Source organism: the organism of the source record quoted next, unplaced genomic scaffold, assembly GCF_019419815.1.
Source record: "Pyrus x bretschneideri cultivar Hongxiangsu unplaced genomic scaffold, Pyrus_bretschneideri_v1 Contig148, whole genome shotgun sequence".
NCBI lineage: Eukaryota > Viridiplantae > Streptophyta > Magnoliopsida > Rosales > Rosaceae > Pyrus > Pyrus x bretschneideri.
This window is the reverse complement of record NW_025999444.1, coordinates 54,360-78,921: the sequence shown is the minus strand read 5'-3', so window position 1 is coordinate 78,921 and position 24,562 is coordinate 54,360. Positions and strand designations below refer to the sequence as shown.

General features: G+C 37.6%; 1 protein-coding gene and 1 long non-coding RNA gene across 4 annotated transcripts; both read right to left on the bottom strand.

The window, feature by feature from the left end:
* Positions 1–7,831: 7,831 nt before the first annotated feature.
* Positions 7,832–13,016, bottom strand: LOC125475407. The gene is made up of 2 exons (XR_007256798.1): positions 12,918–13,016; positions 7,832–7,904 (listed from the first exon to the last, which is right to left on the bottom strand). It is a non-coding gene; the product is annotated as an uncharacterized LOC125475407 (long non-coding RNA).
* A 2,155-nt stretch (positions 13,017–15,171) lies between these two features.
* LOC103941171 lies at positions 15,172–23,755 on the bottom strand. 3 transcript variants are annotated; one of them, XM_048580132.1, is made up of 6 exons: positions 23,542–23,752; positions 23,403–23,434; positions 18,770–18,961; positions 18,131–18,181; positions 15,676–15,737; positions 15,172–15,560 (listed from the first exon to the last, which is right to left on the bottom strand). In XM_048580132.1, exons 1-6 carry the CDS (start codon positions 23,643–23,645, stop codon positions 15,456–15,458), a joined length of 546 nt encoding a protein of 181 aa, XP_048436089.1. In that variant the 5' UTR covers positions 23,646–23,752; the 3' UTR covers positions 15,172–15,455. The 3 variants fall into 3 exon arrangements, with proteins under 3 accessions (XP_048436089.1, XP_048436090.1, XP_048436091.1); XM_048580133.1 differs by having other exon boundaries at positions 23,563–23,740; XM_048580134.1 differs by lacking the exon at positions 18,770–18,961 and having other exon boundaries at positions 23,563–23,755.
* Between the last annotated feature and the right edge of the window lie 807 nt (positions 23,756–24,562).

The window sequence follows — 24,562 nt, the reverse complement described above, 5'->3', positions numbered from 1 at the left end:
ATCTTGGCTTTGACTTCGTTGATGTATCATGTCTTGGTCGAGTTGATACATGTGACATAGTCTTCATGGATCGACGTTGAGACTCAACGATGGATGAAAATAGCAGGTACTTCAAATATGCTCAACAAGAACTCTCAACCATGTCTCATATGTGGTGTAGTGAAGCTGAATCTTGGAATGATTCTAAAACCTCATAACTAAGGCTATATCATGGACCTCCAAGATATTGCGGTATCCCTAATGGTAAAGACATAACCATTTTAGGAATGTACCTTGTGCGGGTTTGATATGTAACTAGCGTCAGCATAACAAACAAGGCAAGCATCATTCCCATGATCAGGGGGTTGGATTTATTTGGGATGTGTTGGGATTAGCTCAAATCCGTAGTACCATCAGGGTAACGAAAAGACGTCCTTAATACCAATTCAGTGGTTACGTGTAGGCACAGTGTTGCATCTTTACCAATAAATCAACAGCGAATGAGATGTCCTGTCTAATTCAATGAGCTAAGTACAACAAAGTGCAAAGTTAAACTCAAATATAAAACCTTAGATTCCATAACCTCTTCAAGGTTTTCATTTGCATATAACATATGGAAGATCATAGGTATACTTAAAGATAACACCTTCGGGATGTAGTTCAACTGGTGGATCAAAATACTGCCACAACAATGCTTGAACTTCAAATCAAGACATAAACGAGTTTTCACAAGATCATTCATCTTAAATTTTGTCTTCAGGTGCTAGGCATTTTTCTTAAGCTTTTCCTGAGTCTTAATAAGATTCATGTCATGGACATAAACTGCAACTTTAGCAATTCGGAATAAGACTTTATAGTTTAACACGCAAGGGCATAATGTCATATCCCTGATTGATCAAATAATCACTTAGACGGGTATACCATATCCGCTGGATTGTTTCAATCTGTAAGTGGACACCTCAAACGAGTTGAGAAAGTATTCTATGGTTTGAAGCTATTTGAACCAGTCCATGTATATTCTTTAAGAACTTACATGTCAATCTTTGTATCAATATCCTTATGGAGAAACACTAACCACAGTCATAATGTTGCAATCAATCACAGGGCATTTGAGAGAAACCTTGCACTGTAAGGCATGCATTATATCTCATTATGTCGTCCATCTCATTACGCCTCATTTTCCACTAGTAACACTACAGGATTACCTTGGGTAGTGTAGAAACTATAGATCCAAAACACATAGTGGTAAGAAATTAAGCTTGGATTGTAATTTCGGTTGTCCAATCAGTTCTACGTTATCACTAATCAACGGAACATAGTTCGTTATTGTCGCTTTTTATTTATGTCGGTATTTACCATATAAGTGAAAACATCATCGGTGATAATCTCATTCCAATTCCATATCTCAACCAAACTAGTATACTGGACCAAGAACTTCAAGTCCTGAGAGTAAGCTGGATTAATCTCATGAGATAGAAATGATTGAGACAGCGATCGAGTATGGATTCATTTTGTGTCGTGACCTTTCTATTCTAGGGAAGTGAATCCTATGAATTGAGTGATATGTTGTGCTTAGGACATTATTGTATCGACCAACAAAGCGGCCAAACTATTCTTCAGAGGTGGCACATTCTTCGGGGATGTTAACTCAACATCCATTAAGTATGTTTATCCTTGCTGACATGTTTGTAGCTAGTATAATGTCTTGTCATTTTAGCTAGATCACATGAAAGTGTCTGGAGCAACATTCTAAAAGTTAGAATACTTCGCACTTGCTCATCACACTTGTGTGCAGGCCCAGCCCAGGCCCAATGCTATAAAGGCAACTATCCAGGGCCCAAAACTGAAAGGGGCACCACAAAAAAAAAAAAAAATTACAAATAATTAGGTATAAAAAAAATGTCCATAGCCCAAAATAGGTATAAAAAAAATTACCCAGCCCAAAATAGGAGTTGGAGGGCAAGAGCCCAAGTTTGACAATACATAGAAAGGCCCAAATTTTGAGCATTGAAAAAAAAAATAACATAAGGGGCCCAAATTTCAATTCCCCACCCTCACTTTGTTTCCCGCACTGCCCTGCGTCTATTCTTTTCTCCCAACCTCTGCAAAATTGATAAATCCTTACCCATTTGCCATTGCAATCTCTCTTTCTCTCTCTCTCTCTCATTGAAACTGGGCCACACGATGACCTCTGCGACGATGACCTCCATGAATCAAGTATGCTTCACTTTGCAAACCTTCAATCCACTTTCGAATTTATTTCCCTAATTTTCTGTTCCCATTTTGAATTCCATCTACTTCCTTTTCTCCACCCACACTTTGTACTCCCCAGATTCTTCTCTGTTACAGAAGCATCTCAGTTTTTTAACTCCTAAGACTACCCTTCTGTTATGAACCCAATTTGCAATTGAGGTTTATGCTTGTAATTGAGGATTTTACTTGTTATTAGGGGAATTTATTAGAGATGCCCAATTTGTGCTGAAGGAGCCCCATCCCAAAAAATGAACCAATCTATTTTTATTACTTTCAATTTTGGTTTTTGTTTAGTTGCTTTGATTATGTTACTAAATATCAAATTTGGTACATTTTTTGGGTTTAAAATTTTGAGGAGGTTGTTTAGTATGTTTGTCATTGTCATTGATATGAAACATTAATTACTTGTCTTTGTGGATTTGCAGATGGATACCAGTGAAGATTTCGAAAGCGTTTTTCTAGAAATGTTGCACAGGGAGATTTGTGTTGGCCACTCTTTGCTTTGTGTTGGCCAATCCTTACAAGGTCAGGGGTAAATTGATGAATACCTATATTTTATATGATTGGATGAATATCTGATTGGATTGGGATGTATTGGAAGTGTGTTTAATGCGTTATGTGATTGTTTTTTTTTTTTTTTCTTGTAGCTGCTACACCAAAACAAATTAGAGAGTTAATGAAGGTTGATGGGCTTACTAATGATGAAGTCAAAAGCCATTTGCAGGTTTGTATGAGTGATTATCCATCTATTTTGAATCATAATTTGGTTGATGTGAATAAAATTTTACACATACGTGATAGAAATTGGAAGCCATTTTGCATGCTATTAGTGATGAATTTTTTTACACATACATGTGATTATCCTCGTTAAATATTCTTTTTTAAACATATGTTTACGTATTAAAAAAAAAGGCACATTTTGAGCTTTTGCACTGCGCACCAAAAAACTCAGGACCGGCCCTGCTTGTGCGGTACAGAAATCGAGATGAGACATAATGGGTAATGTCTAGGCAAATTTCCGCTGTTCTTCAAGAATGTTGATGTTCTTATCTCCCCCTAACGGCAAAAAAACTGTCTCTTTGAAGTGACAATTCGTAAAATGAGCAGTAAAGAGATTGCATGCAAGGGCTCTAAAGAGCTAGTGTGAAGAAGAATCATAATCGACAAAGATTCACATCCTTCTTTGAGGATCCAAATTGGTACATTGCGGTGGCGCAACTTGGTACAGAAAATGCACACCCAAAACGGGTAAGTACAAAACATCAAGTTCATACCCAGTAACCAACTTTAATGCTAAAAATGGTTAGGTGACTATTAGCCTTAAATTAGGCTAACATAGCTACATACAAGATTGCATAGCCCTAGGCAGAAACCGAAAGCTTAATGCGTTCACCAAGGTCCAAGAGATCAATTAAATTGCGCTTTATGATCACTTTGCGAGACTGTTTTTGGTGAACATGGGGAATTCAATTTTTAATTATAAACCCAAAAGACATGCAATACTTACTGAAGCATCATCAGTATAAACTCTCTGGCATTATCTAGTATTCCAGACTTTATAAGATAATCAGGGTGGTGGTCCTTTCAAAATTGGCTATGAGGTTTAGCAACAATGTGTGTAGACAAACATGTGACCATTTTGTCAATACATCAACCAAAACCATAAGTATTTATATGGTCTACATTTTGGTTGGATTGTTCCACAATTATTACCTTGAATCCATTGTGAAAAGAAAGACGTTCCAAATCTTTGCGAGGGATGATATAGAAATCAAATTTCCCAAACGAGCAGGCTTGGCGAAGTGTGCTTGTAGGCACATGATCCTTACCTGAAGTAAGGAGGTGTGTCATGACATCATTGTTCGACCTAAGTGTCCTAAATGATTGTGTCGAAGCAAGTAAACTGCTCGAATCACCAGGCTCCAAGCTGGCTACATGTGGCGCGTCCTAATTGGAAGGTAGCCCATTGGCCCCAAAATATAGCTTCGGGCTTCATACTCTGGATGCGGTGCAAAGATGTTCCACTCTATTTTCTTCAGTGGTTACATTCATGATCATTGTTCTCTCGAATATCCTTAAGACTCAACGACGTTCTTCTGGAACGGGGAGAATATAAGGTCTCTATAATGGTAGTTCAATACCATGCATACAACGAGGAGCGTGCCAATGCTATTAATCAAGTTAAATAGACTTGAAGTCTTAGCTAGAGATGTGATTTAGGTATAAAGTTAGTGTGCGTAGTATCGCATTCATCTAGAACTAACTTACTGACATTTGTACCTAATCATGTGTTAATTGGATTCAATCACATGTTTAAGAAATAGGATTCAATTAACTTATATTCGAGGAATATCCATAACATTATCCATAAACTAAAACAAACACCAAACTTGAATCGAACAACATAGAAAATTGTTCACAAAATAAATGAAAGTTACTAAGGTGGATTCGGGCAATATGGTCATCCATGTCAAAATTCTCTTTACCACATTTGTTAGGTGGAGCAAAATTAGTCTCACATATTGACTACGAGAATGGTACTTCTCAACAACATTGGTAGGAGCACGAAAGAGTGCATACCCAAGGATCTATTCCATCAAAATGAAAGTAGATTCTGCAATGTTGAGTTTCGAAGATATTGTTCATGATTCTTGAAGTTTTAGGTCTTATGTGCCAAAGATCACGCTTCTGGCTATAATGCCACACCTTGGCAGACCCTAATTATACCATATGTTGTAAAAACAAACCCTAGAGTGGGTGAGAGAGAGATAAAAAAAAAACTTGAGTTCGAAAGGTTTTAGTTGAACCATATGAGTCTGTTCGACACATCCTTACCCCAACCCATCCCAGCAAAAATTGCTGGCTGCAGTTCATAGCCTTGCAGCAAGCTGCAAGCTTTTGGGTTTCTCAATGACACATGCTGCACAACAGCCCAGATGGCTACAGATGGCAGCAGGCCGAAAAAAAAAGGGTTGGGGTATGGCCCAACAAGCATTAGGCTTACTGGTCATGCGGGCTGAGGCATGGAAGGGAAAAGCCCAACACTTGGCTAGCTTAAGATCGATGCGCAAGAAGTCCAGCGATGCCCTAACTTCTGGAATGGGTCGTGGGCGTGAAGCCTAGCCCCAAGAACCCAGGCAGTAGACTTGGTCCACTCTGAGCAGTAAGCCCAGATGACTGCTGATGCAAGACTGACGTCATGATCAAGTTGTCCTTGTCCCTGGCTTAAGCTGTAAACCAACCAAGCACGGCTCGTAGGCATGTCAAACAAGTCGTGTTTGTCATGTTTCGTGTAACATATGTTATCTTAATGGGTCGTGTCGTGTCACACCCGTTATATTAACAAGTTCTTAACAGGTCGGGTCACTTTATCTGATAAGTAAAACGACTCGACCCGTTATGACCCGTTAAGAAAAATATTTTTTTTTCTTAAATTTGCACATAACGCATTGCCACATAAATATTACTTCAAAACATAACAACACATTTGTCGTTAAGTACTACATCTACACTCCAAAATAAGAGTCTGATAAAAAAAAAAACCAATACACTAATAGTCTACTACAAAATATCAAATGTGCAAGGATATGCAAAATAAAGCAGTTTTTCTTTTCAAGGTTGTGAAGCCTTTCTCAGAAGTTAAAACCTTACCAATGAAACTTAAAGTTTGCATGTTATTCCTTTTACAAAATCCTTCATTTTTCATCGATTGTCATGGGAAAATTGCATTGGAACTTTGGCTTGATTTATTGCTTTAAGAGTTATGTTGATAATGTTTTCCACATTAGAACTGTCTTTCGCATAAACTAAGTATAGAAAAACCCAACATTATAAACTATTCAAATTATGAGAAGTTTACCAAAATAATTATGAAAAGAAATAAAACAATAGTACTATACAATTTAAAATATATTACCTCATTTTTCAAATTTTCTAAATTTAATTTAATATATATAATTATTATAGTTTTTTAGGAGTTATCAAATTATTAAATTAATATTTTGCTTATCGTGTATCGGGTTACCCACGTGTATACCTGGACCAACTTATTATCTTAACATATTATCAGGTTACTTGTTAACGACCCAATTCGTTATCGTATTGATCCGATAACCTGTTAATTTCGTATCGTTTCGTGTCGGATTAACAAGTTGTGTCAGAAATCACTAGGCCTAACGACTCATTGTTGGTTTGGGCCGACTTGGAGGGTTTAGGGTTTTGAAAACCCTTATTGCTTCTATTTTCTTTCGATTCTTTGATTCATAAATTCTACTTAGCGATTTTATAAATTGCATTATGCATAAACATATATATATATATATATGTATATTGACAAATATATGAACATGTCCAATGTGTATATGTATATATGTGTGTGTGTGTGTGTGTGTGTGTGTGTGTAAATGTAGGGGGTTCATGCATCTTGAAAATTTTTTTCTTGTTTCATGGTTGTTTAAAATATCTTACTTTATTTTTAAAGAACTTGATTGGCAGAAAACAATTCAGCCTTTAAATTTGTAAAGATCCTTCTCGGAAAGCCAGAATTTCATCTCCAATGCCTTGTATCACATCGAACATAGAAAATTTAAATTGAATCAATATAGATCAATTCAATAAAATAATAATGTAATCATAAAAAGAATGATTAAAATGTAACTCCCTTGGAATATGAACAAACTCTTTTTAGCGCAGCGTCAAACGCTTGTTGATAACGTGTTGTGTGCCTAGTTTAACTGAACAATATAAAGGACAGAGAGAGAGCAGGTGCGACAACAATAGAGAGAAGACAAAGATGTGTGATTCTAAGGCGTGTGTTATTTCACTCTATTGTGTCTTTATTTATAATCATAGGGAAGGTAAATTTCTTACTCCGATACGATTACAACTCTAATTGGATAATATTTAGGGTTAGTTCGATATTGTTGTGCTTTTTATAAAAATTGCTTTAGTTGTTATGTAAGAATAAACTGCTATAAAATAAAACAGTTATGGATTTAGTAATTTTTTTTTGTAAAAGTGTTTTTAACAAAACAAGAAAAAAATAGTGCTCAAGTGTTTAATAACTTTTTTATAAAACTGTTGTGATTGTATTAAATGTTTAAAAAAGATATGATGCTAGATATAATATAATTTTTGTATAAATTATTTAATTATTATCTCTCTCTAGAACTGTCTTATCCCCTCATCTTATTTAATTATAACATCTCGCTGAACTCACCTCTCCTTGTTGTTTCCGTCTTCTTCATCTTCTTTATTTTCTCCGTGTTCTTCATCTATCCAAGTTCAGTCAAATTCACAGCTTTCTCTAGTCCGATCAAGATGAAGAGGTTGACGACGACCACATGGATGGGTTTAGGTGGTTTGGGCGTTGCGTGTTTAGGGAAGTGGGTGGGATCTGGGTTAGCAAGTGAACAGTGCTGGAGCACGTGCTGTACAGTAGAGATTTTAGTTTCCTCAAAGATGATAAGGTTGAAGGATGTGAAGAACAAAAAGACCATGAAGATGAGAAACAAGAGGAACAAGAAAGCTAAAATAGATCTGTGCTTCCACTAGATGCAGAGGAGAAGTCTGAAATCCAAGGCTTCGACGAAGTTTTTTCTTATCTCGGTGCAAGATTATTGGCTAGCGAAGTTTCTGATGCAGAGGAGAAATCTAAAATCCAATTGCTCAGACTGGACTATTGAGTTTAATGTTTTGTTGTATTAATTCTGAACTGCTGTAATGGCAGTTGTTTTATATACATCTTACACACACACATGCAATAAACAATCCTTGTAAAAGGTGGCGTCCTAGCTGTTGTAAAGGTGGCGTCCTAGCTGCCCATGTTGCAATGCATCAGAGCACATGATCAGCCTGAAACCATGTGGTAGTCTCCTGACAAAGTTCTCTCAACACTCCCCCTCAAGTTTGGAATGAATGTTGATTATTCCTAACTTGCAAAGCAAAGTCGTAAACTGGTATAAGCTCAGTGGCTTTGTGAAGATGTCGGTTGGTTGTTTCATGGTTGAGATGTGAGATGTCTCGATCATTCCACTTTGAACCCTTTCTCGTACAAGATGGCAGTCAATTTCTATGTGTTTGGTTCTTTCGTGAAAGACCGGATTCGAAGCAATGTGAAGTGCCGCTTGATTATCACAATATAACTTGACTGGACGTTTATGTTTGATACCCAAGTCTTGTAGAACAGATTTCAACCAAGTGACTTCACAACAAGTTGCTGCCATTGAACGATACTCCGCCTCTGCACTAGAATGTGACACAGTATTTTGTTTCTTGCTTTTCCAGGAGATCAAGGATTCTCCAAGAAATACACAGTATCCGGTGGTAGAACGTCGTGTGTCTCGACATCTGGCCCAATCCGCATCACAAAAAGCATTCAATTGAATTGGACTTCTTGCAAAAAGAAAAATACCTTGCCCTGGTGTGTGCTTAATATATCGTAAGACTCGATGGGTTGCCTCCAAGTGTGGAGTTCGAGGCTTCTCCATAAATTGACTAAGAATATGGACAGCATACACCAAATCAGGGCGCGTGATTGTCAGGTAGATTAGTCTCCCAACAAGTCGTCGATAAGAGGAAGGATCAGTAACCCATTGTCCTTCGTCCTTCCTGAGTGATAAGTTTTGCTTCATAGGAGAGGTGGCTGGTTTTGCGCCAAGATGACCTGCATCCTCAAGTATTTCAAGGGCATATTTTCGCTGTGAGAGGGTGATCCCCTTGCTAGAGCGAGCAATTTCAATGCCCAAGAAATATCTTAATTGGCCAAGGTCTTTCAACTTGAATTGCTTAAAAAGAAAAGACTTGGTATCTTCAATTGCTTGTATGTTATTTCCTGCCAAGATAATATCATCAACATAGACAAGGAGGGCAGTGAATTTACCATCATGGTTTCGGACGAACAATGAATAATCTGCCTTGGATTGTTGATAACCGGCCTTTCTAAGAGCACAAGAGAGTTTGATAAACCATTGACGAGAGGCTTGCTTAAGCCCATACAAAGATTTATGAAGTTTACAAACTCGTGTCTCCCCCTTTCGTCCGAAACCAGGAGGCAAGGACACGTAGACATCTTCTTCAAGATCACCATGGAGGAAAGCATTATTAACATCAAGCTGGTGGAGGTGCCATTGTTGGACCGAGGCAACAGCAAGGAGTAGATGAACTGTAGTCAATTTTGCAACCGGAGCAAAGGTCTCTCGATAGTCTAAGCCTTCAATTTGGCTATAACCTTTGGCAACCAAGCGTGCTTTATATCTCTCAATGGATCCATCGGATCAAAATTTGATTTTGTAAACCCATTTACATCCAACCGGCTTCTTGCCAGGGGGCAATGGTTGCAGAGACCATGTCCTATTCGCAGCAAGGGCTGCCAGTTCTTCTTCCATAGCGAAACGCCAGTGAGGGTCGCGTATAGCCTGTGAAAATAAGCTGGGTTCTATGGCAGCTGAAATGGAAGTGGTGAAAGCACGATGTCGAGTAGATAAACGATCGTATGTGAGGACATCAGACAAAGGGTAAGGAGTACCTGGTACTTTGGTCAACGCCGAGTGAGATGAAGGGACGGACCGAGAAGGGAGGTTGATGTCGATGTGATATTGTTGAAGATAACCAGGTGCATGAGTGGGTCGTTTAAGACGAGGTGGTGAGGTGGAAAGAAAATGAGATGAAACCGAAACAGGACTCACCGGCGAAGATGAGGATGGATCGACGGAATCCTGCTCCAGTAGAATGGACGGATGAATGATGGGATCATCATAGGCAGTATCTTGAGTATGTGGAAACACAAGTGGTGAAACTGCAGCAGAAGATGAAAAAGGGAACACATGTTCATGGAAAATAACATCACGGGAGATAAAGATTTTACCCGTGTGAAGGTCGTAAACTCGATATCCCTTTGTGCCATATGGATACCCAAGAAAAAGACACCGTGTGGCTCTTGCATCAAATTTTGTGGGACGATGGTGGTGGGTGGAAGAAAAACATAAGCAACCAAACACTCGCAAATGTGCATACGCTGGCTGTTTGTGGTGAAGTATTTCATAGGGTGATTTGCCTTGAAGAAGAGGAGTGGGAGTCCGATTTATGAGATAAGTGGCAGTGAGGATTGCATCACCCCAAAATTTCTTAGGAAGATGAGATTGAAAAAGTAAGGCTCTAGAAACATTGAGTAAGTGGCGGTGTTTGCGCTCTGCTACCTCGTTTTGTTGGGGAGTAGAGACACAACTTGTTTGATGGAGAATCCCCTTATCTGAAAAAAATTGGGTCATAAAAAATTCTGGACCGTTATCACTACGAAGAACCTTGACTCGTGTGGAAAATTGTGTTTCAACAAGGTGGATGAAAGTGATGAGATAAGATCGTGCATCTGATTTGTGATTCATTAAATAAACCCATGTGCATCTTGAGAAATCATCCACAATAGTTAAGAAATATTGTGCCCCTGTGATAGTGGGAACATGGTAACCTCCCCAAATGTCAACATGAATTAACTCAAAAGGAGCCTTTGTGGTGATAGAACTCAAAGGAAAAGGAGCACGTGTTTGTTTGGCTAATGGACAGATCAAACAATCATCAATGCTACAAAAATTCAAATTTTTAATGCAAGTAGAGAGATGCCGTAAGGTCTTGTTGGAAAGATGGCCAAGGCGTTGATGCCAAAGCTGAGAAGAAGAAGAGGCAACAATTGACGCTGAATTGCACCTAGTTTTTATCACATTATCAAGGTAGTAGAGTCCTTCTCGTTCAGTTCCCGTCCCAATCATCTTCCCCGATCGTTGGCCCTGAAGTAGACACATTTTATCAGTGAAGATGACAAAGCAAGATGAGGTATTAGTGAGTTTGCTGACAGAAATTAAATTTAGTTTAAATGATGGAACACAAAGCACGTTGTGAAGGGTGAGATCATTCGAGAGATGAACTGTGCCAATATGTGTGACATCGGCAAGTGCATGATTGGGTAAGTGCACTTGTCGATTGTATACCGGAACACTTGTGGTCATTAAGCTTGGTGAGCAGACCATGTGGTCTGTGGCGCCTGTATCGAAAATCCAGTCTCTTCTCTTATTGAGAGCATAAGCACAAAAAACTCTACCTGACAAGTTATTCATAGTAGAGGTGGTACCGACATGATTAGATGTGGAGTTGGATTGACTCTTATCAAGGAGTGCAAGCAGATTGTGATATTGCTCGGAAGTGAGGCTGTAGGACGAAGGAGATGTTGCTGGAGGCATTGGCTGGGTATCAACATGATTAGCCTTGGAATTGGAACCCCTGTGATCCTGATAATCTCCCCTATTGCTGTTGTCTTTCCCTTTTTTCAGTTTGCGGCATTGATCAATGGTGTGACATCTACAATTACAGTAATCGCACTTGAGGTGTGCACGACAGGTATCTGAAGTGTGTCCAGTTGCATCACAACGACCACATTTTAGATGGGAATTTCTTGGAGAAAAATTCCTACCAGAGTTTCGCATGTTATCCCGCACGACGAAAGCTACGGTATCGGTGACTGAGGACTTTCCAGGAGCATGCATTGAAACTGTTCTTTGCTTCTCATCTTGAATAATAAGTGAGAAAGCTTTGTTGACAACAGGGAGGGGATCCATAAGTAAAAGTTGCCCACGAACCGCAGCGTAGGATTCATTGAGGCCCATGAGAAACTTCATGGTTTTCTGACTTTGCTGAAACTGCATTAATTCTTTTGCAGCTCCACATGTACAGGTTGGAAGAGTGCACATGGCATCACGTTCATCCCAAAAGCTTTTTAGTTTGGTATAATATGCACCAATGTTCAAATTTCCTTGAACGCTTCCATGTATCTCTTGTTCAATATGGAAGAGATGCACACTGTTTGTGTGAGAGAAACGTTCCTTCAACTCATTCCAAATATCAGCTGCAACATTGTTGTAGATGACACTTGCTCCGATATCTTTCGAGATAGAGTTAAGCAGCCAGGATTTCACGAGGTTGTTGCAACGAGTCCACTATTGGAATTCACTTGTGGATGCAGACTCGGGCCTTTTAATGGATCCATTGATGAATCCTTCCTTGTTCTTGGCATTGAAGGCCATGGCCATGGCTCGGCTCCAAGTGGAGTAATTTTCGTCATTCAAAAGGTGTGTGACGAGGATCGCTCCAGGCTGATCAGAGTGATGAAGATAAAGAGGATCGCTGGGATCTTCGTATTTGGTGTGTTTGCTGGAAGAGTCAGTTGCCATGTCGGCAGGCAGTGTGCAGTGGCTGTGCTTGGCTGTGCTCTGCGGCTGTGCTTCATGGCTGTGACAGGTAGAGCAGCGACGATGGCTGTGTAGCAGCTTTGGACGGCAAGGCAGCGAGTGTGCAGCTTGCAGTGCACTGGTTGCTGCAGTAACAGATGTCGCTGTTCACAGTATAGCAGCGGAAGAGTGAAGGCAGAGCAGAGCAAAGGATTGCCTAAGCTCTGATACCATATTGAGTTTAATGTTTTGTTGTATTAATTCTGAACTGCTGTAATGGCAGTTGTTTTATATACATCTTACACACACGCATGCAATAAACAATCCTTGTAAAAGGTGGCGTCCTAGCTGTTGTAAAGGTGGCGTCCTAGCTGCCCATGTTGCAATGCATCAGAGCACATGATCAGCCTGAAACCATGTGGTAGTCTCTTGACAAACCATGTGGTAGTCTCCTGACAAAGTTCTCTCAACATGGACAACGACGGTGGAGAGCAGAGCTGAGAGGAAAGAGGAAGAGGTTAGGATTGCCATTTTTGAAAAATTCATTTAATGGCACTGTTAAAAAAAAAAGTTGGTTTTTCAAAGTTGGGTTTTACGTGTGTTTTATTTTTTTTTTATTTTTTTATTATTTTCTCTTAACCTAGAACTGGGAAAAGAAAAAAAAATGGAGTTGAATCTTTACTAAATAGTCTAAGAGATATGGTATAATCTGATAAGAAAATCTAAAATAACATAAGGTTTATATAATCACATTTCTAAATGGAACTGTTATTAGCATTTTACAAATCTCATTTTACATTCTTTACAAATTTATTTTTCTTTTTAATTATACAAAGTTTGGAACGCAAAATAAGATTTTTGAAGTACCAATAACAATTTCCTTCTTAAAAATTGCAACATATTTTAAATTTTCCACACCATGATTGTAGTTTTAGTACTGAATAAAAAAGAATTTTAAGATGTTAATGTTCAGTAAATTAGAATGAAGTTTTTCATTTAATTATGTAATGAAATAATATACGTACTTAATAGTTGAACGTTGTGTCGGGTAACATGTTAATTTAACAGGTCGAATTTGTGTTTGAATGTTTCAACCCGTTAGCTTAGTGGGTTAACATAATACGATTCGTTAAGATAATAAGTTGACATTAACATGTCAAACACGATCCGTTTATAAAATCTAAATATGTAAGTTCTTTCCTCGAGAAAGTCATCTTTTTTACCACGTGAGCATATTGTGGCGATTCACACAGAATTCCTCATCTATGAGAGCTATCCGAATCAATCATGCAACTTGGTTCGTGTTGTTTCCAAATTTCTTGAATTCGAAGACAACGGTCAATTCCTGTAAATTACTTGTACGAAATTGTAACACATATCTTGAGAACTACTGAAAGACCCCAAGCCTTGGTGACATTCCACCAACCGGGCCCATGGTCTCGAGATCCTAGCACCCAACCCGAGAGGCTTGCACCCAGGGCAGACCACGAGGCACCAACCCTAGAACCAAATCGCGTTATCCTAGCGCCCACCCACATGGCAAAATATACTCACCAAATAAGTGACATATTAGTTTAATTGTGGCGAGGTTTCTAAATTTTATCCAAGTGACATATTAGTTTAATTGTAGCAAGGTTTCTAAATTTTATCCTTAGTTTAAGGGAAGTGTTATTAGTAATTCAAAAATCTCATTCTACACTTCTCACAAGTGTATTTTTTTTTTTTTCAAATATAGAAAGTTTGGAGTGTAGAATGAGATTTTTAGAGTGTCAATAACAATTCCCTAGTTTAATATTAGTTTCTGAACTCTCATATTAATTTCTTTAGTTCTCGAACTTACAAATGTGTTACATTATTGATCATTTTCATTAACGCTATCTTTTCTTTTTTCTGTTAAATTTAGGAGTACATAAGAACTTCAACTTAAAACATCAAAACAATAGAAGAAGCTAAAAAATAAATGAAAATTTATAAATTAATATCTAAACTTAAAACAAAATGAAATTTGAACTATTAAAATACAAATAGCAATTGGTTGGACTTTAGCAACTTACAAATATTAGGCAATGCGACTTCAAAGTTGGTAGTAGATCGAACTGTGGCTGAACTTAAACAACTAACAAATCATTTATTGAACTACAAAAAAAGAAATCCTATGTATTCAATTTTCTTACACAAAAAAAGTCTAATTTTTTTCATTTCTCATTTTTAAATTTATTTTTAGTATTGTGAGATGAAGTTCCTAATATACTCTTAAATTTAACGGAAAATAAACGACGCTAATGAAAAAGATTAAAGGTACAAACACATTGTAAAGTTCAAGAACTAAATAAACTAATACGAAAGTTCAGAGGCAAATTAAACTACCGATAGAGTTTAAAGAACATCGTTACAATTAAGCCTTAAAAAAATTTTATGTGGTGGTGAAAAAACTGGTACAATATAATTAAACTTAAGATTTCTTGCATACAAATGAAAAGATATACCATTAGACCATAATATTAAGTAACGTTCCAAACACAGCCTTAAGATTACCATTTTTTACGACACAATTGGTCCCCTTTTCAGTGCATAAAATATGTTCCACGGAACGGGGCTACTTTGACATGTTGGAAGGCGTAACACGTGAGGTCATCAAATTCAAGACATCTTCTCCTGCAGATGAGTTTGATAGCACGAAATCACATAGCATGGTTGTTTTCAACTTTAAAAAACAGATGAACACTCACACAAACCCATTCCCACAGAGAGATCTACTCACTTCATACTGTATGCATACATAAACAAACCATACTTCAGTCACATCACTCGTTCGTGTCACAAACCAGTAGATGGATCGAAGATTTTTGTCACACAATTCCCAGATTGGCTAAGTAAATGGATGTTGTTGAGTTTCAACGTGCAAGTTTAATAGCTTTTACCACCTACCAAAAATATAATTAGAGTACAACAGATCACCAACCGCTCCAAGTTTGCTTTCGGATATTGAGTAAAGTTGTGGATGAGTTTCTAAGTCTCGAAACCAGCACCGGAAATGTTCTTTGAACGAAAAAGTTCACTCAAGAAGTCCATTGGTGAACCAGGAGACCCAGCACCGACTGTCGAAGCCATTAACTAAAGATAGCCATTCCAGACATTATATTGTGAAAGAGAGAGAGAGAGAGAGAGAGAGAGAGAGAGAGAGAGAGAGAGAGAGAGAGAGAGAGAGAGAGAGAGATTTCATAATCACCTGATGAGGAAGGAGGAAGGGACCCCATGCTGAGCTGCTTCCTGTGTACATTACTGGTCTTTCTGAAACATAAAAAATATAGAATAAACCATCCAAATTGCAAGAATCACTCACAATACGATTACTAAATGATGCATGCTTAACTGAGGTTCGTTTCAAGACCCCTCCTTGACTCCTTTATTCCTTCCCACTCCTTAACAATTCATTATCTAGCCCTTTTATTTTTATATTTTTTCTTATCAGAAATCAGATTTCTCCTTTCTATCATTGCCAGGAAGGTTCTCCATATTCCTCCAACCCATTGCCCCTTTTGCTTTTCATAGAATTAAATCATTTCATATAACCATCAGCTTTACTCTTAGAGAAATCAGATTTCTCCATTCTATCATTGCCAGGAAGGTTCTCCATATTCCTCCAACCCATTGCCCCTTCTGCTTTTCATAGAATTAAATCATTTCATATAACCATCAGCTTTACTCTTAGAAAATTGCAGAAAAACTCCATTTTGTTAAATATTCTTTGCACTCCCTTCCCTTTAGCTGATCAATCAAATCCGATGGAAAGTCCTCAGCCTACTCCTCTATGTGATTAGGACGAAGTTGGCAGAGGATGGATCACCTGTAAAACGGGTAATTCTCACATTAATATTTTCAAGTATCAGGAAATTTCAACCTTCATACCAAAAATTTTATTCGTCCGACTTTCATACATAAAATTTGAATTTTGTGACACTTTCATACTTCCATTAGCCTTTCTATCAGGAGCTCGGTTAATTGATAATGTGGCAAGCCACTGGACAATGACTGCAAAAAAGTGGGTGCGCCCCACTGGCATTTTTTTTATTTTTGGAAACAAAAAAAAATTAAACCCAAATTGTCTTCAAACTTGGACTGTGGAAACCGACGAGGAAAACCCAAATCATCTACGTCGCCAGAACCCAGAACCCACATAGAAGGCCAGCTCAAAACCCAAAACCCACATCCTCCACTTTACCAACTCACCAAGTCAAACCCCAACCACCCTTCCAAATCCCTGCAAATTCAGATCATGGAAATTCGAGGAAAGTCGCTCACCGAGTCTGTGGAAGCCTTAATCATGGAAATTCGGATCTTTTATGTGACTTGGAGAAGCCCATTGGGGAGAAGAATGTTGAGGAGCTAAGAGTGGCAATGGACAGTGTGTTTGTATCTGGGTTTTAGGGCGATCCAGTTGAAGAAGCAGAGGGCGGTTTGGGGTCAAGGTTAGAGTGAAGACAGAGGAGAAATGGGAAGGGGATATGGAGGGGCTAGTTGTTTGAGGGAAGGGTGGCACTGCCAATTGGGACAGCAGAGAATGGTGAAGAGCTGAGAGGAGAGATGGTGCGGTTCAGTGGAGAGGGGAAGAGGAGCGGCGGCAGCAGAGGAAATGGAAATAAGGGTTTTGAGGAGGAGGAAGAGGAAGGGTTCACGTGGGTGGCAGATAACGGCCATGGGTTTTCTCATCATCTTCTTCGGGCATTGGAGGAGGACCTGACCCAATTCACTTCATGGTATATGGATCAGGTGTTTGAGTTGTAAAGTGGGAGGAGGAGGAGGAGGAGGAAGAAGAAGAAATGGTGTTTGAGTTGTACAGTGGGAGGAAGAAGAGGACCCGACCCAATTCACTTTGTAGTATACGGACCAAGAAATAGTCTTTGAGTAGTGCAGTGGGAGGAGGAGGGAGTGGGAGGACCTAACTCGCTTCATGGTATATGGACCAAGAAATGGTGTTTGAGTTGTAGAGGAGGAGGAGGAGGGAGAAGGAGGACCCAATTCACTTCATGGTACAAGAACCAAGAAACGGTGTTTGAGTTGTAGAGTGGGATGAGGGAAGAGGAGGAGGAACTTCCTCCTTCTTCTCCTTATCCTCAGAAGAAGAGGACGTGCCCAAAGTGCCATGTTGTAGAGTGGGACAAAAAAAAAAAAAAATTTATTTTTATTTGTTTTATATGTCCACGTGGGGCCCACAGTGCGACGTTCTGCACAATCATCGTTAAGTGGCGTGCCACGTCATCAGTTAATTGAGCCCCTGACAGAAAGGCTAACGGAAGTATGAAAGTGTAACAACACTCAAACTTGAGGAATGAAAGTGGGACAAAAAAACCTTTAGGTATGAAAGTTGGAATTTCACGATACTTAAGGATAGTAATATGAGAATTACTCTAATAAAAAAACTCTTGTAGTCAACCTATTGCTCCATCCAAACACTGTTAAAGCTTGTACTCTGAACCACCAAACAATTAATTACTCTGAGCCATCTTTAATATACAATGCTGATATATTTCCTCCATTTATAGCAAAATTTTGCATAAGAAGTATTTTGTGTGATTGAATGAACTATACCATACATGCATCAATTTGGACATCTTAATGCATGTCTTTACTTTCATGTAGAGTATGCACCAAATTTTGAAAATAAGGAACATTCTTCCACTGACCTGGTAGATCTACAGATGGATCGTTGAAGCAACGCATTGCAGCTGCCCAACCTGCATTTGAAGACATGCAATTATTAACCAATTCAAGCCTCATACAAGTAATCACTGAAAAAGAAAAAAACAAAAATACACCCCTTTAGTCTTTTAGTTAATCATGCACAAAGTCCCAGCAAACTTTTATGCATAAATAATTTTAATCCAAGCTCCAAAGAAAATACTCTTAGGTCAACTAATGGTTGGTAATCTTTACTTTCTTTGTAACTTTCTAAAAAGTCAAAAGAACCGTGGGTGGGGGTCAGGGGCTTGCAACATTATTTTCACTTTGAACTTTTTGTGAATGACAATTGGAGAAAGGAATCACCTGCAAGAATTTAAATGTACAACCTAAACCTATTTTGTATAAAAATACTAACAATATGAAAGGAGGATGTCAATGTGGGCATCATAACCTATTTTCTAATGCATGTTACTTTCAATCATCAAGTTGAAATATCACGGATCACCTCAGGACCCTTGCTGATATCATTTGCACAAAATTGTATGGCAGAGCATAAATAGGCTGATGAAAAAAGAGCCAAAACAAAGTAATTCCTGTATTAACATATAGCAATTCCTTTTCAAGAAACTGTTGACACATACGACTATGTAAGAGCTGGAAAGCTTCACTTGTGCAACACCCCTCTAAAGCTACTAACCCCCGAGAGTTCTCATTCAGAAGACTGCTGCTGCTTCCATCCCCATGATCCATAACAGAAATATTTCTTGAACTAGAAATTTGACTCTTCTCCAGATCACTCCCACCATGAGGATTGTTAGTTCGATCCAACCGATCTGAAACAGTAACTTATAACCACATTAGATATGTAACCCTAAAAATGTCACAATTTCCTCGACTACTCAACTTCTGGTAAACAAAAGAATAAAAAGATATGTACAAATAAGTCAAAAGAAACAGCCAACAACAGCCTTTGGGACTAAAGACAGCTCCTCCTACTTAAGAACAAGGGTTGAGACACACCTTAGTACCTATTTGTAAAAATACCAAACTGTGGAATTACAGTAGAAAAAAAAATTGATAGGTCTCACTATAGGAAAACGTGAAATGATAAACATTAAGTAATAGTTGAAACTACTTAAACAATAAATGGAACATTGTAAAAATAAAATAGAATACCCTAGATTTGAGAGATGGTACACTTTGTTATAACAAATTATTTGAGATATATGTACTGACATAAAAAATAGAACTGACAGATACTAATGATTTCCTGATAAAATTAGCATTAGAATAAGGATTAAAACTAATTCATGTTGTTGCTGTTTGTATCAGTGCTAAATGCTGAAAGAAATAATGAAAATATACATGACTTCTGATGGTTCCCAATGACATAGACATTCTTAAGAAGCATGAAGAATGCATAAGAATCAAAGGATTAAATAATTATCGAGCTATAACAAAGAATAAACGCAGTGCAAATTCACCAAAGACACTTAACATAACAATAACCAACAACTCAGGAGCAAAGGAACTCTGAACAAATCGCTTGTGAAGTGATTTCAGGATCTGTAATGCAAAATTATGAAATAAGTAGAATGTAAAGAGGATGGAAGAAGAAAATCTTGTAAGTATTATGTGTGATAAAATCCATAATGGACTAACCAGGATTATATAGTATTCGTTTAACTATTCTCCAAGGGATGAATGTTAGGCTTTAAGAGCATGAGCAACAAATATTGAATGTTAAGATGGATGGTAAGAGTGATTAGAAGAAACAAGATGATAAACATTATCAGCAACAAATATTAATGACAGATTTACACAACTAAGCTTAGAAAGTTAGTACATAAACCAAATTAAGGAAATTAATATAAGAGGTACTTGATTAAGAATCTGATGAAGACTCACACATGATGAAGTAATATGTAAGGATCTAAAAGATATAAGATTTAATGGAAATTTGGTATATTAATCAGTGTTTTAAAAGGCCAAGGCGAAGCCAAGGGATTTAATGGATAGCCTTGCCTAGGCGATAGAAGTGAGGCAAATGCCTCACGGTACCTAAGATTATTATAGTCCTCAATAAAAGTATGATATAATACTTTTTCTAAAACAAATATTCATTGTCATTCAAGGCTTGTTTTATCCATTGGGCGTTGTAATGTTTTAAAAAAACATTTTACAATTATTTAAATATTTAATAATATAAGAAAAATGAGAAAAGGAAAGGAAAAAGGAAAATCTGATGAGTCTATGCAAGTCAGGTTCACTGCAGTTCTAACTGTCTATACTTCAATTTCCGTCATAGAGAATTGAGGCTGAGAAGATTTTAAAACCTTGCACCAACCTTATGCCGCCTAGTCTGGCTGGGCAGAGGCCTTTTTTAGATATCCCCACCCAAGAAAGCGCCTAGGCGAGTATCAAAACTAGTTTTTTAAACCATTTATTGAGCAAATGATTCATTTCAATACCTTAAAGATAAGTTACACAACTATTTATAGTTACACATTAGGAAAGCCAAACGTTACTAAGAAAATTTAAAATTACAGTAGTAACTTTCTATCTAACTTGACTCTTTTGAATTAATAACACATCTATGGACTTTATTATCCTCTTCACACCCCCTCAAGCTAAATGGAGAAGGCTGAAGAGAAAGCTTAGATCGAAGTTGGAGAAACCCTTGCCAAGGAAGAGATTTAGTGTGAATGCCTGCTAGTTGATCCTGACAGCATACAAATTGAACAGTAAGAAGCTTTGCCAAAACCAGCTCTTGGATGTAATGATAATCTATTTCCACATGTTTGGTTCTAGCATGAAAGACAAGATTGGAAGCCAAAGCAATAGCTGAGATGTTGTCAACCAAATCTGAGGCAATGCAGGTAGTTTAAAGCTAATATCAGTGAACAGTTGACAAATCTAAGTGATTTCAGCAGCAGTATGGGCTAATGATCTGTACAAAGCTTCTGTGGATGAACGAGCAACTGTATGTTGCTTCTTTGCACTCCAACTTATCATGGATAGATTGAACTGCCAAAGTAAGTAAGATCCTTATAATAACTGGTTTGGCCACTGGGTTAAATGTGTCACTGAAATCAATACCTTCCTCTTGATTGTAGCCCTTAGCTACTAATCTGGCATTATAATCGTCCACAGAACCATCTGGTTTCTTCTTAATTCTAAAAACATGTTCATATCCAGCAAGGTTTTGAGAAGAGGAGGAAGTAGGGTCCAAGTTCCTGTATTTAGCAAGGCATTAAACTCATCTTGCATGGCTACCCTCCAATGAGGATACTTGGAGGCTTGCAGGTAAGTGGAAGGAACATATTCAGTGTGTAGATGAGAAGGCAGGGGATGTTTAGTTGCAGTGTAGGCTTTGGGTTTGAAAATGCCAGATTTAGACCTAGTTTGCATAGGATGGGTAGAAGTGACAAGTTGTGATGGAGGTAAAGGTGTAGTAGGTTCTGGTTGAGATACAGATGCAGGAGAAGGGTCTACTGGAGGATTAATGGCAGATTCAGGTGTGGTGGAATGTGATGATGATTGAGGTAAAGAGGCAGGGAGGGTTGAGTTGAGAAGTGGTGTTTGGAGGTAGGATATAGGTGAGGAAAGGTGAGGGAGAAGGAAGAAGAATTGGATGTTGGGATAGATGGTGATAATTTCAAAAGGGTAGTACTATGGAAAGGAAAAGAGTCTTCATCAAAGTAAACATGTCTAGAGATGTAAACTCTGTTAGTAAGAGGATCTAGACATCTATATCCTTTGTGGGTTAACCTATAGCCAGTAAACACACATTGCGTACTCTTGGCTTCTAGTTTGGAATTGGTATAAGGTTTTAACCAGGGATAGCAACTGCAACCAAACACTCAAAGTTGACTGTAACCTTGTGATTTCTTAAAAAATTGTTCCCATGGTGATGGTTTAGAAAGAGGGGGTAGTTTGTTGATGAGATAGACTGCAGTAAGGAAGGCTTCTACCCAGAAGTGATGTGGTACTTTGGAAGCTATTAACAGAGTCCTTGCAGTTTCTACAACATGTTTGTGCTTCCTTTCAGCACAACCATTTTGTTGTGGGGTGTAAGGACAGCCAAGATGTTGTTGAATGTCATGAAGGGCAAGATGCTACTTAAAATTAGAACTAAGAAATTCACCCCTTGAATCCGATCTTAAAGTACCAATTTTGTTACCAAACAGATTCTCAACAAGAGCTTGGAATTGAAAAAATGTAGCAAAAACATCCGATTTATTCTTGAGAGGATACAACCAAGTGTACTTAGTAAAATCATCAAGTATTTATAGTTACACTTTAGGACAGCCAAAAGTTTCGTAGGAAAAGTAAAAGAATATTTACAGTAGTAACTTTCTAACTTTTGACTCTTTTGATTTACTAAGACATCTATTGACTTTATTATCCTCTTCGACACTGATATTAATAAAGCCTCAAAATGCCATAAAACTCGTCACCTTCATCTCCATTGAAAATTAGGGTCCATTTGATAACCATTTCATTTTTACCGTTCACATGAAGAAAAAAAAAGAAGTGAAAATGAAACATGAAAACTTGTTTGGCAATTAACTTCATTTTTTTTTTCACTTTTAAAGCAAACCAAATTATGAGAACTAAAATCAATTTCAGATGCTAGCTTTCGTTTTTATTTAGTTGATTTTTTTTGCACCTCCTTTCTCATTCACCAATATTACATCACAAAAAATGCATTGCATTTTATTTCCAAAACCCGGTATATGTGACCTCCCAACTTGGACCCAGGCGCTCCACTCTGCATTGGGCTGCAGATTAGCCTGAGCCCCGGGACCCTGGGACATGGTACCAACCCAAAATTCACAAATAAGGAAATTTCATTCCCAAAATTCACAAACAAGGAAATTTTCATTTCCAATTCCACATAAAAGAGCATGTCGCTTTATCGTGGAGGACAGCAATCATGCTGATTCTCCTTCCTTAACAACTAACTAATTAACCCACTAACAATATCACTCTACTAAAAAAATAAAATGTAAAACCACAAACAGTTACCAAACAAACTTTAGTTTTATTTTTATTTGAAAACAGAAATCAATTACATGTTTGCAGTTTTTAAAAAAATTTACTAGAAATTGAAAACTAAATGAACGGTTGATGACCATTTCGGCTTAAGTTTTTGTTTGGTATCGATAGCTTTCAGTTTTCAGTCTTCAAAAACTGAAATGGTTATCAATCGGACCCTCAGATAATGTAGCGTAAAAGAGATTAAGATACATGGGGAAAAGGTGAAGTTACCTGCGGATTTGCGTCTGTTAAGAGGACGATTCCTGAAATGAATCAAATGAAATGCAAACAATTAACTAGTTTTCAATTAACTACTGAATTAATTTGATTTTAATAATATTGTTTTAAAGAAAAAAGGAACCACACCCACATGGAAGAACGAAACGAATACCTCTGATTGGGAGGAGCATAGCGCTTCACGACCGCCCCTGGATCTGCTGCGGCTGCTGCCGCTGATGGAGGATTTTCCAGCATCCGTGGGTCAGTGTGATGACTATCACCCACACCCACCAAAAGACACAAGAACTCAGAAGCTCGAACTCCTCAGCAATGAGAGATGGGATATTGGTTGTGTGTATGTTGGGAATTTTGTAAAATACCCCCTTTTTAGAACAAATGAACTTTTGCCCTTGTTTTCAGATTGAGATAATTGTAGCATGATACCTCAACTTTAGCTTAATTGGAATTTTGATCCCAAGCTAAAAATTAGTGAGCATCCATCTTAGAACTTATGATAGTGTGAATCCGTAGTCTCTTTGGATAATTCCGTTACAATTTCTAGTCATTTTTTGTCCATTTAAATCTTTTTGTTTTGAATGAAAGTTCTAACGTGATTGGCGAAAGTGATTAATGATCCATATTATAACAAGTTCATAGATAATACTCATCAATTTTTAATTTCAAGGACTAAAACTCCAATTCAGCCAAAGTTCAAGAACTATTGCTTTAATTTTCTTTTTCAAAATTTACAGAAGAATGTTGCTAAACTAACCTAATTATACTATTTTCTCCCTCTCTTTTTAATAAAAATATTAATAACATATTTATCCTTTCATAAAAAAATAACTTTTTAATCCTCATTTAATTAACTACTGAAACATTGAAAGAAATTGTTTAAAAATAATAAATAAATAAATGAAAAAAAGGAGCTTTATATATAGAGATCAAAACTTTTACTATATTGCAAGAAACTCCACTAGTTTTTAAACATGTCAATGAGACATAATAATATAAAAGCAATTCAAGCCCAGCTCAAAAATATGAAAACAATGTTTTAAAATATTAGCCATACTACTAGGGTGCGTTTGTTCTACCGGACTAACTCGGACTTGACTAACTTTAGAAACTAAGCTAAATTGGCTTAGACTAGACTAAGCTGGACTGACTTCGTG

Excerpts from the sequence above, each read along its gene's own strand:
- LOC103941171 (XM_048580132.1), bottom strand. The coding sequence starts at position 23,645 with ATGCTGGAAAATCCTCCATCAGCGGCAGCAGCCGCAGCAGATCCAGGG. Across the intron at positions 23,435-23,541 it reads TATTCGTTTCGTTCTTCCAT|GAATCGTCCTCTTAACAGAC; the intron begins GTGGGTGTGGTT and ends GATTCATTTCAG. Across the intron at positions 18,182-18,769 it reads TTTCCAGCTCTTACATAGTC|GTTGGGCAGCTGCAATGCGT; the intron begins GTATGTGTCAAC and ends CTTCAAATGCAG.